This window comes from Rhinoraja longicauda, chromosome 37 (assembly GCF_053455715.1).
Source record: "Rhinoraja longicauda isolate Sanriku21f chromosome 37, sRhiLon1.1, whole genome shotgun sequence".
Taxonomy (NCBI): Eukaryota; Metazoa; Chordata; class Chondrichthyes; order Rajiformes; family Arhynchobatidae; genus Rhinoraja; species Rhinoraja longicauda.
In genome coordinates, this window is record NC_135989.1 from 2,459,009 (window position 1) to 2,475,871 (window position 16,863).

Here is a 16,863-nt window from a genome sequence, read left to right on the forward strand (position 1 = left end):
CCAAATTCAAAGCCACGTTACACTGCAATATGTGTGGTGAAACTGTGTGGTGGCACACGCCAACGCGAGCGGGAAAGAATGATTGCAATGGCTGGAGAGATGGTTCCGAAGTGTGTGTGTTTTTGTTTCTCTCTCTTCCTCGAACGTTGTCTCGATTGGTTGGTGGTTTCGTTCACAGTTCCCAGTGTTCAGCGATGACATTGGATCCCTCCCACCCACCTACCCGCCCACCCCTCCCTCTCCCTCTCCCCCTCTCCCTCTCTCTCTCTCTCTCTCTCTCTCTCTCTCTCTCTCTCTCTCTCTCTCTCTCTCTCTCTCTCTCTCTCTCTCTCTCTCTCACACTCTCTCTCACTCTCTCTCTCTCTCTCGGCCAATTTTACTTGTGTCAAGGAAGGTATCAGGTTGGTCTTGGTCTTTCGCTGCCAATGGGAAAAGGCTTGAAACTATCAGAGGAACCAAGACTGTGGAGACACAATGAGAAAAAGACACACATGGTTAATTGGCTAAAACACAAGCTTGGCGACTCATCTAAAGAGAACTCTAACACACCTGGACCTACCTGATCTCCTCGGTTGCCAAATGCTTCAACCCCCCCCTCCCACTCCCACACTGACCTCTCTGTCCTGGGCCTCCTCAATTGTCAGAGTGAGGCCCAGCGCAAATTGGAGGAACAGCACCTCATATTTCACCCCAGCGGTATGAACATTGACTTCTCTAACTTCAAGTAACCCCTGCATCCCCTCTCTCTCCATCCCTCTTGCTATGGAGGGCGTGCAGCGTAGGTTCAGTAGGTTAATTCCCGGAATGGCGGGACTGTCGTATGTTGAAAGGCTGGAGCAATTAGGCTTGTATACACTGGAATTTAGAAGGATGAGGGGGGATCTTATTGAAACATATAAGATAATTAGGGGATTGGACACATTAGAGGCAGGAAACATGTTCCCAATGTTGGGGGAGTCCAGAACAAGGGGCCACAGTGTAAGAATAAGGGGTAGACCATTTAGAACGGAAATGAGGAAGAACTTTTTCAGTCAGAGTGTGGTGAAGGTGTGGAATTCTCTGCCTCAGAAGGCAGTGGAGGCCAGTTCGTTGGATGCTTTCAAGAGAGAGCTGGATAGAGCTCTTAAGGATAGCGGAGTGAGGGGGTATGGGGAGAAGGCAGGAAAGGGGTACTGATTGAGAGTGATCAGCCATGATCGCATTGAATGGCGGTGCTGGCTCGAAGGGCTGAATGGCCTACTCCTGCACCTATTGTCTATTGTCTATTGTCTCCCCCACCCAAGTCGTACCAGCTTCAAAGCCGTCTTGTTGAGTCTCATTGTCTGTTACTCGTTTTCACCTAGCCCACTGCTAACAACGGCGTTTCCTTTATCATCGTTACATTTTTGCATTTCTTTCATTCATTTGTTCTATATCTCTCTACATCACCGTCTATATCTTTCGTTTCCCTTTACCTTTACTCTCAGTTTGAAGAAGGGTCTCGACCTGAAACGTCACCCTTTCCTTCTCTCCAGAGATGCTGCCTGACCCGCTGAGTTACTCCAGCATTTTAGACAATAGACAATAGGTGCAGGAGTAGGCCATTCGGCCCTTTGAGCCAGCACCGCCATTCACCGTGATCATGGCATAGAAACATAGAAAATAGGTGCAGGAGTAGGCCATTCGGCCCTTCGAGCCAGCACCGCCATTCAATATGATCATGGCTGATCATCCAACTCAGTATCCTGTACCTGCCTTCTCTCCATACCCCCTGATCCCTTTAGCCACAAGGGCCACATCTAACTCCCTCTTAAATATAGCCAATGAACTGGCCTCATTCACAATCAGTACCCCATTCCTGCCTCCCCATACCCCTTGATTCCGCTGTCATTAAGAGCTTTATCTAACTCTATCTTGAAAGCATCCAGGGAATTGGCCTCCACTGCCTTCTGAGGCAGAGAATTCCACAAATTCACAACTCTCTGAGTGAAAAAGTTCTTCCGCATCTCCATTCTAAATGGCCTACCCCTTATTCTTAAACTGTGGCCCCTGGTTCTGGACCCCCCCAACATTGGGAACATGTTTCCTGCCTCTAACGTGTCCAATCCCTTAATAATCTTATATGTTTCGATAAGATCTCCTCTCATCCTTCTAAATTCCAGTGTATACAAGCCTAGTCGCTCCAGTCTTTCAACGTACGACAGTCCCGCCATTCCAGGAATTAACCTTGTGAACCTTTGGTGTCTATCTTCAATATAGAACTCATTTTTAGCCACTTAGAGACACTCTTTTAATCTGCAATTTTCTGCAATCTCTAATACTTATCATATCATATCATTTACATACAGCCGGAAACAGGCCTTTTCGGCCCTCCAAGTCCGTGCCGCCCAGCGATCCCTGCACATTAACACTATCCTACACCCACTAGGGACAATTTTTACATTTACCCAGCCAATTAACCTACATACCTGTACGTCTTTGGAGTGTGGGAGGAAACCGAAGATCTCGGAGAAAACCCACGCAGGTCACGGGGAGAACGTACAAACTCCTTACAGTGCAGCACCCGTAGTCAGGATCGAACCTGAGTCTGACTTCTCTTCCTTGCATATGTCATACGTGATAGGAGCAGAATTAGGCCATTCGGCCCATCGAGCGTACTCCACCATTTAATCATGGCTGATCTATCTCTCCCAACCCCATTCTCCTGCCTTCTCCCCACAACCCCTGTCACAAGTCTGTGCGTTTCTAGGTACAGTGTCTTCCTGCAGAAAATCACCTCCCAGTTAGAAATATCAAAATCAGTTTCACCACAGCAAATATTTCCCCTCTCTCTCCATCCCTCCCTCACCAAAGTCGTACCAGCTTCAAAGTCGTCTTGTTGAGTCTCATTGTCTGTTACCCGTTTTCACCTAGCCCACAGCTAACAACGGCCAGTTTCCTTTATCATCGTTACATTTTTGCATTTCTTTCATTCATTTGTTCTATATCTCTCTACATCGCCGTCTATATCTTTCGTTTCCCTTTACCTTTACTCTCAGTTTGAAGGGCCTCGACCTGAAACGTCCCCCATTCCTTCTCTCCAGAGATGCTGCCTGACCCGCTGAGTTACTCCAGCATTTTAAACAATACACAATAGGTGCTGGAGGAGGCCATTCAGCCCTTTGTTTAGTTTAGAGATAAACCAGGCCCCTCGGCCCACCGAGTCCGCACCGACCAGCGACCCCCACACACTAACACTATCCTACACCCACTAGGGACAATTCACAATTTACAGAAGCCAATTAACCTACAAACCTGCACGTCTTTGGAGTGTGGGAGGAAACCGGAGCACCCGGAGAAAACCCACGCAGGTCACGGGGAGAACGTACAAACTCCGTACAGACAGCACCCATAGTCGGGATGGAACCCGGGTCTCCGGCGCTGTGAGGCAGCAACTCTACCGCTGCACCACCGTGCCGGCCCAAAGATGCTGCATCAAATTCCCTCTGCTTTGCCCTTCAACCCCAGGACTTGCCCACCATTGCATCAGTCTAACATTGCCCTTCTCCTAAATACCCTGGGCCGTTTCTGGCTGAACCAGGGGCTTTCGAGATGATGTGTGTGGGAAGGACATCTTCTCTCCAGAAATGCTGCCTGTCTTGCTGAGTTACTCCAGCTTTTTGTGTCTATCTTGTAGTTTGAGGTGTTTACAGACGTGTGATCTCAATCAGTCCGGATCTTGCCTCGGGCCGCTGCAGTTATGCAGAGGGCCACCAGGGGTCAGTGTGCCTCCACAGAGAGCGCCCTCACTCGCTCTGCACTGAAGGGGAGAGGGGGGAGGTGTGTGAAATATTGCTCAAAGCTCTCTCGCCACTCCATGCCCTTGGTGTTTGCTCCAAACACACAACATAACAAGATCCAGATACTTACAAATGACCAACTGATTAATCTGCATTAGCGTGTGTTTAGGATTACATTTTAATGAACACAATTCACCAGGATTGTAATAAAAATATAATCAACTGCTGGATATTGAATCTCTATCCACTATCAATCTAATCTCACTAACCCGCTCTGTCTAATCTCTCCTACTTTGCGTAATCACTCTAGTTGCCCGCACCTAAACTGACTGCAATCCAAATTCACCCACACTTTCTCTTTCCCTCTCCGCCTTGTCCTGAGCCTTTCATCCGCCCTTATCTCCGCCAAACTAATATTTATCTCCAAATCCCACTATCTACTGCTCCTTCTCAGTCCATCAATCTCTCTCTCTCCCTCCTCCCCCACCACACAAGCCTCACGTTGCCAAATCCAACGCTAATAGTCACAGCGTCACACGGCACGGAAACAGGCCCTTCGGCCCGACTTGCCCATGCTGACCAAGGTGACCCAACCAAGCTAGTCCCATTTGCCCACCTTTGCCCCATACCCCTCTAAACTTTCCTTAATCCCCGGGATGGCGGGACTGTCATATGAGGAAAGATTGGAAAGACTGGGCTTGTATTCACTGGAGTTTAGAAGGATGAGAGGGGATCTTATAGAAACGTATAAAATTATAAAAGGACTGGACAAGCTAGATGCAGGAAACATGTTCCCAATGTTGGGCGAGTCCAGAATGTTGGGCCACACAGTCTAAGAATAAAGGGGAGGCCATTTAAAACTGAGGTGAGAAGAAACTTGTTCACCCAGAGAGTTGTGAATTTGTGGAATTCTCTGCCACAGAGGGCAGTGGAGGCCAATTCACTGGATGGATTAAAAAAGGGTTAGACAGAGCTCTAGGGGCTAGTGGAATCAAGGGATATGGGGAGAAGGCAGGCACGGGTTACAGATTGTGGATGATTTGCCATGATCACAAAGAATGGCTGAATGGCTGAATGGCCTCGTCCAGCAACCTACTGTCTATGTTTCTATGTTATCCATGTACCTGTCTAGATGTTTCTTAAACATTGGGATAGTCCCAGCCTCAACAACCTCCTCTGGCAGCTCGTTCCATTCACCCCTCTGATCATTTCCTATCGTTACCTGTCCTTGCGGCCAGCACAGTGGTGCAGCAGTAGAGCTGCTGCCTTACTGCCTGCGGTTCAATCCCGACTACGGGCACTGTCTGTACGGAGTTTGCACGTTCTCCCCGTGACCTGCTTGGGTTTTCTCCGCACTCGAAAGATGTACAGGTTTGTAGGTTAATTGGCTTCGGTAAAACTATAAATTGTCCCTCGTTTGTAGGATAATATTCATATTAATAACAATATTTGCTTATTATTAGCAAAACTATCATTAAAGATAGAGCTCTTGGGGCTAGCGGAATCAAGGGATATGGGGAGAAGGCAGGCACGGGTTACTGATTGTGGATGATCAGCCACGATCACAATGAATGGCGGTGCTGGCTCGAATGGCCAAATGGCCTCCTCCTGCACCTATTTCCTATGTTTCTATGCTTCTATTATTCTAGTGATATCCTGTATCATTAGGATGATAGTACCACTGGGATAATGATGGTCGGCGCGGACTCGGTGGGCCGAAGGGCCTGTTTCCACGCTGAATATCTTGTGTCTCAACTCCGTTATAGTACCTGCCTCAACTACCTCCTCCGGCAGCTCGTCCATGTGAAAAAGTTGCTGTTAAATCTTTCCCCTCTCACCTGAAAGCTATCAAGTAAACAGTTGGGCAAGGAAAGTGTTAATGGGTGAGGGTGGGAAAAGAGGGAATGGAATCAAAAGTCTCCTGAACTGGAGATATCTGAGCTTTCCCCACAATATCATTCCTATTCTACTCACCTGGCGAGCCACCTGTGCTAAAATAACTATTTAAAATGCAATGAACCACCAGCAACCTTGCAGGGAATAATGCAGAACTTGTGACAGGAGCAGAGTTAGGCCCATCAAGTCTACTCCACCATTCAATCATGGCTGAGCTATCTCTCCCTCCTAACCCCATTCTCCTGCCTTCTCCCCATAACCTCTGACACCCGCACTAATCAACAATCTATCTATCTCTGCCTTAAAAATATCCACTGACTTGGCCTCCACAGCCGTCTGTGGCAAAGAATTCCACAGATTCACCACCCTCTGACTAAAGAAATTCCTCCTCATCTCCTTCCTAAAGGAACGTCCTTTAATTCTGAGGCTGTGCCCTCTGGTCCTGGACTCTCCCACTAGTGGAAACATCCTCTCCACATCCACTCTATCCAGGCCTTTCATTATTCTGTAAGTTCTAATGAGGTCCCCCCTCATCCTTCTAAACTCCAGTGAGTACAGGCCCAGTGCCGACCAACGCTCATCATATGCTAACCCACTCATTCGTGGGATCATTCTCGTGAACCTCCTCTGAGACTGAAGACAGCACAGTTCACCACAGTGTTGAAGGCCAAAGTGCCGGCCTAAACTGTAGACGAGGTAGATAGTCAGAACCTTTCTCCCAAGAGAGAAATATCAAACACTCGCTTTGAAATAAGAAGGGTCTCGATCTGAAATGTCATCCACCATGTTCTCCAGGGATGCTGTCTGACCCGCTCAGTTCATGGAGCACTTGGTTTAGTTTAGAGATACAGCGCGGAAACAGGCCCTTCGGCCCACTGAGTCCGTGCTGACCAGCGATCCCCGCACATTAACACTATCCTACACACACTAGGGACAATTTGCAATTTTACTGAAGCCAATTAACCTACAAACCTGTACGTCTTTGGAGTGTGGGAGGAAACCGAAGCTCCCGGAGAAAACCCACGCAGGTCACGGGGAGAACGTATAAACTCCGCACAGACAGCACCCGTGGTCAGGATCGCACCTGAGTCTCTGGCGCTGTGAGGCAGCAACTCTACCGCTGCGCCACTGTGCCACCCTGACACTTGGCTTCGAGGTGAGAAGAGTGACGTTTAAAGGGTGAATTCTTTACCTAGAGGGTGCTGGGTGCCCAGCACACACTGGCAGGGGTGGTGGTGGAGGCAGATACCATCGTGGCATTCAACAGGCTTTTGGGTAGGCACACGGATATGCACGGAGTTGGAGGGATATGGATTATGTGCGGGCAGATGACAGATGGTCTTAGCATCAGGTTCAGCACAGACATTGAGAGCCACTGCCTTCCAAAACCCATGGACTCTGCGGCTGTCTCTGTGGAGGTTGCATGTTCACCCTGTGACCAGGTGGGCTTCTCCCAGTTTCGTCCCACATCCCAAAGACGTGTGGGTTTTTTGGGTTAATCGGCCCTCTGTAAATTACCGCTGGTGTGTAGGGAGTGGATGAGACAGTGGGATAACATAGAGCTAGTGTGAACGGGGGATCGATCGCTGGTTGGCCGGACTCGGTGGGCCGAAGGGCCTGTTTCCGCGCTGTATCTCTAAACTAAACTAACAGTGTGGGTCTGTGGGGCTGGACAAGGGGTGGGCCCGGGAGTGCAGACAATCTCTGAGTTCAGGTACCGAAATCTTGAGATGTGAAAATCTCAGAAAGTCATCGTCATAGAGCTACACAGCATGGAAATAAACCCTTTTGACCACTCTGGCAGTGCTGTCCAATATAACATTCTAGGAAATGTTCTTCAGTCTCGACCCGAAACGGTAGCGCAGCGGTAGAGTTGCTGCTTTACAGCGAATGCAGCGCCGGAGACTCAGGTTCGATCCTGACTACGGGTGCTGCACTGTAAGGAGTTTGTACGTTCTCCCCGTGACCTGCGTGGGTTTTCTCCGAGATCTTCGGTTTCCTCCCACACTCCAAAGACGTACGGGTATGTAGGTTAATTGGCTGGGTAAATGTAAAAATTGTCCCTAGTGGGTGTAGGATAGTGTTAATGTGCGGGGATCGCTGGGCGGCACGGACTTGGAGGGCCGAAAAGGCCTGTTTCCGGCTGTATATATATGATATCATATGATATGCTGCCTGTCCCGCTGAGTTACTCCAGCTTTTTGTGTCTACCTTCGATTTAAACCAGCCTCTGCAGTTCGTTTCCTACACAACTTCCATAGCTTCCTCCGGCAGCTCATTGCAGGTACAGACGACCCTCTGAGTGAAAAAGTTGCCCCTGTGGTCTCTCTTCAATCTCTCCCCTCTCGAGTCTAGCTGCGCCCTCTAGTTTTAGACTCCTCCTCCCTGAGCGTTCACTTTATCAGTGCCCCTCGTGATCTTGTGCACCTCTATAAGGCCACCCCTCAGCCTCATGTGGTTCAAAGTCCCATCCCCTACCTCTCCCTCTAACTCACAAAATGCTGGAGTAACTCAGCAGGACAGGCAGCATCTCTGGAGAGAAGGAATGGGTGACGTTTCGGGTCGAGACCCTTCTTCTGCCGTCGTGACATTAACCGCCTCAAATTCTCCACTCCCCTGACTAACTCTAACCTCTCCCCTCCTGAACGTGCAGCCCTCCACTCACTCCGCAACAACCCGGACTTAATCATCAAACCCGCTGACAAGGGAGGTGCTGTGGTAGTCTGGCGTGCTGACCTCTACCGGACCGAGGCCAAACGACAACTCTCAGACACCTCTTCCTACTTATCCCTGGACCATGACCCCACCGACAAACACCAGACCTTTATCAGCAGCACCATCACTGACCTCACCATCTCCGGCGATCTACCCTCCAGTGCCTCCAAACTTATAGTTCCCCAGCCCCGCACAGCCCGATTCTACCTCCTACCCAAGTGATTTCTCCCTATAACTCAGGCGCGCAAGCCCAGGTAACATCCAGGTGAATCTCGTCTGCACCCTGTCCAACTTAATGGCATCCTTAAGGGCGAACTAGAAAGATCTTACTCTAGAAGTATTCAAAGGGTTCTTGTTTCAACGGAAACTCTGTGTTTCTCACTGCATTAGTCCCTCACTGTGGAAGGAGAGTTTCCCAACTTCAAATAAATTGGAGCTTCACCCAAGGGGTGACCTTATAGAGATGTACAAAATCATGAGAGACAATTTGGGCGGTCACGGTGGCGCAGCGGTAGAGTTGCCGCCTCACAGCGAATGCAGCGCCGGAGACCCGGGTTCCATCCCGACTACGGGTGCTGTCTGTACGGAGTTTGTACGTTCTCCCCGTGACCTGCGTGGGTTTTCTCCGAGATCTTCGGTTTTCTCCCACGCTCCAAAGCCTTACAGGTTTGTCGGTTAATTGGCTTGGTAAATGTGTTAAAAAAATTGTCCCTAGTGGGTGTAGGATAGTGTTAATGTGCGGGGATCGCTGGTCGGCGCGGACCCGGTGGGCCGAAAGGGCCTGTTTCCACACTGTATCTCTAAACTAAACTAAACCAAAAGGAATGGATTGGGTAGATGCACAGAGTCTATTGCCCAGAGTAGGGGAATCGAGGACCAGAGGACATAGGTTTAAGGTGAAGGGGGAAAGATTAAATAGGAATCTAAGGGGTAACTTTTTCACACAGAGGGTGGTGGGTGTATGGAACGAGCTGCTAGAGGAGGTAGTTGAGACTGGTACAATAACAACATTTAGAAGACACTTGGACAGGTACATAGATATGAAAGGTTTAGAGGGATATGGGGCAAATACAGGCAAATGGAATCAAGGTAGATGGAGCATCTTGGTCAGCATGGACAAGTTGGGCTGAAGGGCCTCTTTCTGTGCTGTGTGACTGAGTGACTCAGACTCACTGTTCTATGTTTGTTGTTCGAAAACTAGTACAGTTCTGCTTTTCTGCTCATCTTTCTCCGTTTCACAGAATCAAAGGAATTTAAGGTTGGCTCGGCGGTAGCGTTGCTGCCTCAGAACAACAGAGACCCGCATTCAACCCTGACCTTGGGTGCTGTCTGGACGGTGTTTGTACGTTCTCCCCGTGACCGTGTGGGTTTCCTCCGGGTGCTCCGGTCTCCTCCCACACTCCAAAGACAATAGACAATAGACAATAGGTGCAGGAGGAGGCCATTCGGCCCTTCGAGCCTGTACGCACCGCCATTCAATGTGATCATGGCTGATCATTCTCAATCAGTACCCCGTTCCTGCCTTCTCCCCATACCCCCTGACTCCGCTATCCTTAAGAGCTCTATCTAGCTCTCCCTTGAATGCATTCAGAGAAATGGCCTCCACTGCCTTCTGAGGCAGAGAATTCCACAGATTCACAACTCTCTGACTGAAAAAGTTTTTCCTCATCTCCGTTCTAAATGGCCTGCCCCTTATTCTTAAACTGTGGCCCCTGGTTCTGGGCTCCCCCAACATTGGGAACATGTTTCCTGCCTCTAACGTGTCCAACCCCTTAATAATCTTATACGTTTCGATAAGATCTCCTCTCATCTCCTCTCCTGTTTGTAGGTTAATTAGCTTGGTATAATTGTAAATTGTGTGTAGGGAGTGGATAACATTTGGTGATCGATGGTCAGCGTGGACTCGGTGGGCCGAAGAGCCTGTTTCCATGTTGTATTAGTTTAGTTTAGTTTAGTTTAGTTTAGTTTAGTTTAGTTTAGTTTAGTTTAGTTTAGTTTAGTTTAGAGATACAGCGTGGAAACAGGCCCTTCGGCCCACCGAGTCCATGCCGACCAGCGATCCCCGCACACGAACACTATCCCACACACACGAGGGACAATTTACAATTACACCAGGCCAATTAACCTGCAAACCTGTTTTTTTTACCGGATGCTCTGGTTTTCTCCCTCATTCCAAAGCCACACATGTTTGTATGTCCTGTGAATTGTCCCTGGTGTATAGTATAGACCTAGTGGTTGGTGCGGACTCGGTGGGCCGAAGGATTTGCTTAACTGAGCTGCCTGTTTTGAAGGATTCATGACTTACGCGCCAAAGTCTCTCCGTGCCAGCGCCCGGCTCAACGTTTACTGCTTCTCTCCTCCGTCACACACGCCTCACACTCCCTGCACTACACTGCACTTGCCTCTTCTCAACCCACCTCCGCCTCCCTGCAGCCTACAGGTCCCTGCTCTCTGTCTACCACATGCCTCTCTCTAATACCATCTGCAAACCAGTTGGTCATATGGCCCACATTGAAGTCTAACCATTGATGGATATTTCACCAGCCAAGTGTTGGCGCGGTGGCGCAGCGGTAGAGTTGCTGCCTCACAGCGCCGGAGACCCGGGGTCCATCCCGACTACGGGCGCTGTCTGTACGGAGTTTGTACGTTCTCCCCGTGACCCGCGTGGGTTTTCTCCGGGTGCTCCGGTTTCCTCCCACACTCCAAAGACGTGCAGGTTTGTAGGTTAATCGGCTTGGCGTAAGTGTAAAATGTAAAAGTGTAAATGTGTGAAGGGGGTTTGAGAAAGTAACGTCTTCCTGCAGTTGTGCAGAGTGGCTTCCAGTGTGGTTAACTGTTCAACCTCTCCCTCTGCTATGTTCCACTGTTGTGGACCCCTCCCCTCCCTTCCCCTCCCCTCCCCTCCCCTCCCCTCCCCTCCCCTCCCCTCCCCTCCCCTCCCCTCCCCTCCCCTCCCCTCCCCTCCCCTCCCCTCCCCTCCCCTCCCCTCCCCTCCCCTCCCCTCCATTCCCTCCGCTCCCCTCCCCTCCCCTCCATTCCCTCCGCTCCATTCCCTCCACTCCATTCCCTCCCCTCCCCTCTCCTCCATTCCCCTCCCCTCCCCTCCCCTCCCCTCCCATTCCCTCCCCTCCCCTCCCCTCCCCTCCCCTCCACTCCCCTCCACTCCATTCCCCTCCCCTCCCCTCCCCTCCCCTACATTCCCTCCCCTCCCCTCCCCTCCCCTCCCCTCCCCTCCCCTCCCCTCCCCTCCACTCCCCTCCACTCCATTCCCCTCCCCTCCCCTCCCCTCCCCTACATTCCCTCCCCTCCCCTCCCCTCCCCTCCCCTCCCCTCCCCTCCCCTCCCCTCCACTCCCCTCCACTCCATTCCCCTCCCCTCCCCTCCCCTCCCCTACATTCCCTCCCCTCCCCTCCCCTCCCCTACATTCCCTCCCCTCCCCTCCACTCCATTCCCTCCCCTCCCCTCCACTCCATTCCCTCCACTCCATTCCCTCCCCTCCCCTCCCCTCCCCTCCATTCCCCTCCCCTCCCCTCCCCTCCCCTCCCCTCCCCTCCCCTCCATTCCCCTCCCCTCCCCTCCATTCCCCTCCCCTCCCCTCCCCTCCCCTCCCCTCCCCTCCCCTCCCCTCCCCTCCCCTCCATTCCCCTCCCATCCATTCCCCTCCCCTCCCCTCCATTCCCCCTCCCCTCCCTTCCCCTCCCCTCCCCTCCCCTCCCCTCCCCTCCCCTCCATTCCCCTCCCATCCATTCCCCTCCCCTCCCCTCCATTCCCCTCCCCTCCCTTCCCCTCCCCTCCCCTCCCCTCCCCTCCCCTCCCCTCCATTCCCCTCCCATCCATTCCCCTCCCCTCCCCTCCATTCCCCTCCCATCCATTCCCCTCCCCTCCCCTCCATTCCCCTCCCCTCCCTTCCCCTCCCCTCCCCTACATTCCCTCCCCTCCCCTCCATTCCCCTCCCCTCCCCTCCCCTCCCCTCCCCTCCCCTCCCCTCCCCTACATTCCCTCCCCTCCCCTCCCATCCATTCCCCTCCCCTCCATTCCCTCCCCTCCCCTCCCCTCCCATCCATTCCCCTCCCCTCCATTCCCTCCCCTCCCCTCCATTCCCCTCCCCTCCCCTCCCCTCCCCTCCCCTCCCCTACATTCCCTCCCCTCCCCTCCCCTACATTCCCTCCCCTCCCCTACATCCCCTCCCCTCCACTCCATTCCCCTCCCCTCCCCTCCCCTCCCCTCCCCTCCATTCCCCTCCCCTCCCCTCCATTCCCCTCCCCTCCCCTCCCCTCCCCTCCCCTCCCCTCCCCTCCCCTCCCCTCCCCTCCCCTCCCCTTCCCCTTTTAAATCTCTCCTCCCTGTAACCAGCGGCTGAAACAGGGCCCCACTGACTCCTCTGGATCCTCGTTTCCTTGACAACCCCCCTTCTGCACCCCCACTCTCTCTCTCTCTCTCTCTCTCACACACATACACACACCCTCCCCTCCCAAGTCCAAGTTCAGCTCGGTGTTACATCATGTCTGGTTGCCGCGGGTTACCAGACAGACTAGACGTGACCGCCACCAGGAAGAGACATGGTGTCTCTCCTGCGTCTCCCTGCCCTCCCTGCCCCCAGCCTCTGCCAGCACGCACGCCCCGCTATGTGTGCCCAACAAGTTGGCACGCTGCTCCCTGCCAGCCTAGTCTGGCCTGGCCTGGCCTGGCCCAGCCCGAGATCACAGGGCAGGTGGGCTGGGGCTCACTGGGTGTGTGTGTCTGTGTGAGTGTGTGTGAGCGTGTGTGTGTGTGTGTGTGTGTGTGTGTGTGTGAGCGTGTGTGTGTGTGTGTCTGTGTGTGTGTGTGTGTGTGTGTGTGTGTGTGTGTGTGTGTGTGAGTGTGTGTGTGTGTCTGTGTGTGTGTGTGTGTGTGTGTGTGTGTGTGTGTGTGTGTGTGTGTGTGTGTGTGAGCGTGTGTGTGTGTGTGTGTGTGTGTGTGTGTGAGTGTGTGTCACACTCGGGTTAGGTAGGCGGAGGAGGAGTCCACAATCCATTCCTCACTCCGCTCCCTGGAGAGATCCTTGCAGAAATCTGAAACAGCTTAAAGTAAATCGCTCTCAAAGTTGGGAGCCTGGCTGTGAGCTGCTTCTGCATTAACCCCACACTTCCTGAATCATTCACTACTTTGTTTATCCCCCCTTCCTCTGTGCCTCTTTCCCCCAGGAGTTTACACCACGCTCTCTCACTGAACAGCCCCTCTCCCTCACGCACACGCACTCACATACACACGCACACACACACACACTCACACACGCACACATACACACACACACACACACACACACACACACACACACACACACACACACACACACACACACACACACACACACACATACACACACACACACACTCACACACGCACACATACACACACGCACACACACACACGCACACATATACACACACACATTCACACACACGCACACAAGCACACACATATACACACACACTCACACACACACGCACACACACACGCACACACACACACACACACACGCACACACACACACAAACACATAACACTCACACACACACACACACACACACACACACACACACACACTCACACACATATACATACACACACACATACACACACACATTCACACACACATTCACACACACGCACACAAACACACACATATACACACACACTCACACACGCACACATATACATACACACACACACACACACAAACATATACATACACACACACACACACACATACACTCACATACGCACACATATACGCACACACACACACTCACACACATACTCACGCACACACACACACACACTCACACAGACACACACACTCTCACACACACACACTCACACACTCACACTCACACACTCACACACGCATATGCACACACACACACACACACAGCCCCTCCCAGATCAGTGTCTGACCACCAAGATGTCGGAGTGTATCAGGCATCTGGGTCACCACCACCTGTAGATTCCCCACAGGTTGTGGCCTGTGCTCACTAGGACAGAGACACTTGCTCCATTATTATTACTGTGCTTAAATCCTGAGTTAATTAAGGAAGGGTTGCGATGTTTTGTAAAGGTACATTGTGTTTGACAAACTTAATTGCAATGTGTGACTCATGAACAGGGGAGGTGGATCAAAGATAGAAGTGGGCTTTCAGACTGTCAAGGCACCACATTATTTACTAGCGGCATGGTGGTGGAGCGGGCAGTGCTGCTGCCTCACAGCACCAGAGACCCCACTGTGATCTTGACCTAGGGTGCTCTCTGTGTGGAGTTTGCCTGTTCTCCCCAAGACCACGTGGGTTTCCTCCAGGTGCCCCGGTCTCCTCCCACACCACAAAGACAAGCAGGGTTTGTAGGTTAATTGGCCCTCTGTAAATTGAACCCTGGCAAGTGAGTGAATCTAGAGGAGCTGATGCGAATGTGGGGGAATAAAATGGCATGAGTGTAGGATTAGTGTAGCTGGGTGGTTAATGGTTGACGTGGACTTAACATAGAAACGTAGAAAATAGGTGCAGGAGGAGGCCATTTGGCCCTTTGAGCCAGCACCGCCATTCAATGTGATCATGGCTGATCATCCACAATCAGTAACCTGTGCCTGCCTTCTCCCCATATCCCCTGATTCCACTAGCCCCTAGAGCTCTATCTAACTCTCTTTTAAATTCATCCAGTGAATTGGCCTCCACTGCCCTCTGTGGCAGAGAATTCCACAAATTCACAACTCTCTGGGTGAAAAAGTTTTTTCTCACCGCAGTTTTAAATGGCCTCCCCTTTATTCTTAGACTGTGTGGCCCCTGGTTCTGGACTCCCCAACATTGGGAACATTTTTCCTGCATCTAGCTTTTCCAGTCCTTTCATAAATTTATACGTTTCTACTGAAGTGGACAACGGCAAGACGTGGTGAAAGGTTGCTCTGTGGATCAGAGGTCAGGGTCGGTCTGGGCACTGCAGCTACTGGGCTACACAAATGAATTGTCTGTTGCAAATAAAAGTTCCCAATTTTGCCAATGGTACAACACTCAAAGGTGGTTCCAAGAAGTGGTGAGATTTGGCACCACTTAGCTGTGGAACGGTTATAGAATCAGAGAGATACAAATGTGGAAACAGGCCCTTCAGCCCAAATAGGTGAGTAGAAAAGATTTCATATGCAACTGAGGGGCAACGTTTTTTACATGGTGGGTGATACATATGGTGAAGCAGCGGTAGAGTTGTTGCCTCACAGCGCTAGAGACCCGGGTTCCATCCCGACTACGGGTGCTGTCTGTACGGAGTTTGTACGTTCGCCCCGTGACCTGCGTGGGTTTTCTCCGAGATCTTCGGTTTCCTCCTACACTCCAAAGACGTGCAGGTTTGTAGGTTAATTGGCTTGGTGTGAATGTAAATTGTCGCTGGTGTGTGTAGGACAGTGTTAGTGTGCGGGGGTCGCTGCGGATTCGGCGGGCCGAATGGCCTGTTTCCATGCTGTATCTCTAAACTAAACTAAACCTATGTGGAACTAGAGGAGATGGTTGAAGCAAGTACTCTCACATTTAGACAGGTACATGGCTAGGACTTGGATAGGGTTGGATAGAGTGGAGAGGGTGTTTCCACTAGTGGGAGAGTCTAGGACTAGAGGGCACAGCCTCAGAGTTAAAGGAAGTTCTTTTAGGAAGGAGATGAGGAGGAATTTCGTTAGTCAGAGGGTGGTGAATCTGTGGAATTCTTTGCCACAGACGGCTGTGGAGGCCAAGGCAGTGGATATTTTTAAGGCAGAGATAGATAGATTCTTGATTAGTACGGGTGTCAGAGGTTATGGGGAGAAGGCAGGAGAATGGGGTTAGGAGGGAGAGATAGATCAGCCATGATTGAATGGCAGAGTAGACTTGATAGGCAGAAAGGCCTAATTCTACACCTATTCCTTATGACAGGTTTGGGGGGGAAATGGGCCAAACGCAGGCAGGTGGGACCAGTGTAGATGGGGCATGTTGTCCGGTGTGGGTATGTTGTCCGGTGTGGGCATGTTGGCCGGTGTGGGTATGTCGGTCGGTGTGGGTATGTCGGTCGGTGTGGGCATGTTGGCCAGTGTGGGCATGTTGGGCGGCATGGGCATGTTGGCCAGTGTGGGCATGTTGGGCGGCATGGGCATGTTGGCCAGTGTGGGCATGTTGGGCTGAGCGGCCAGTTTCCATGCTGTTTTCATGACTATAAATGCACAGTGCAGGGGTGGGCTGTTGCTATGGGCAATTAGGTGGCAGACAGAGTTTATTGCTGAGTTGTATGGTGATGCCGTGACAGGGGAGTAGGGTTGCCAACTTCCTCACTCCCAAATAGGGGACAAAAGGTGATGTCACCGCCCCGCACCCCACATGACCTCACCCAGCCAGCGGCCACGTGCTCCCGCTCCACCAATGGCGGCCGCACGGGCCGGGAGGCGGGTTGCTATGCTACCTCCGTTAGGCAACGCCCGGACCTCCGGGCCTACTGTGTCCGGGCC

General features: G+C 51.8%; 1 protein-coding gene across 1 annotated transcript in view; it reads right to left on the reverse strand.

Moving 5' to 3' along the window:
• Nucleotides 1–297: 297 nt before the first annotated feature.
• LOC144610565 (nuclear factor 1 X-type-like) overlaps nt 298–16,863 on the reverse strand; it is an 82,443-nt gene continuing 65,877 nt past the window's right edge. Inside the window, exon 10 of the mRNA XM_078429372.1 lies at nt 298–461. Coding sequence (XP_078285498.1) covers nt 447–461 — 15 coding nt within the window. The 3' untranslated portion in view covers nt 298–446. The remainder of the gene's footprint in view (nt 462–16,863) is intronic.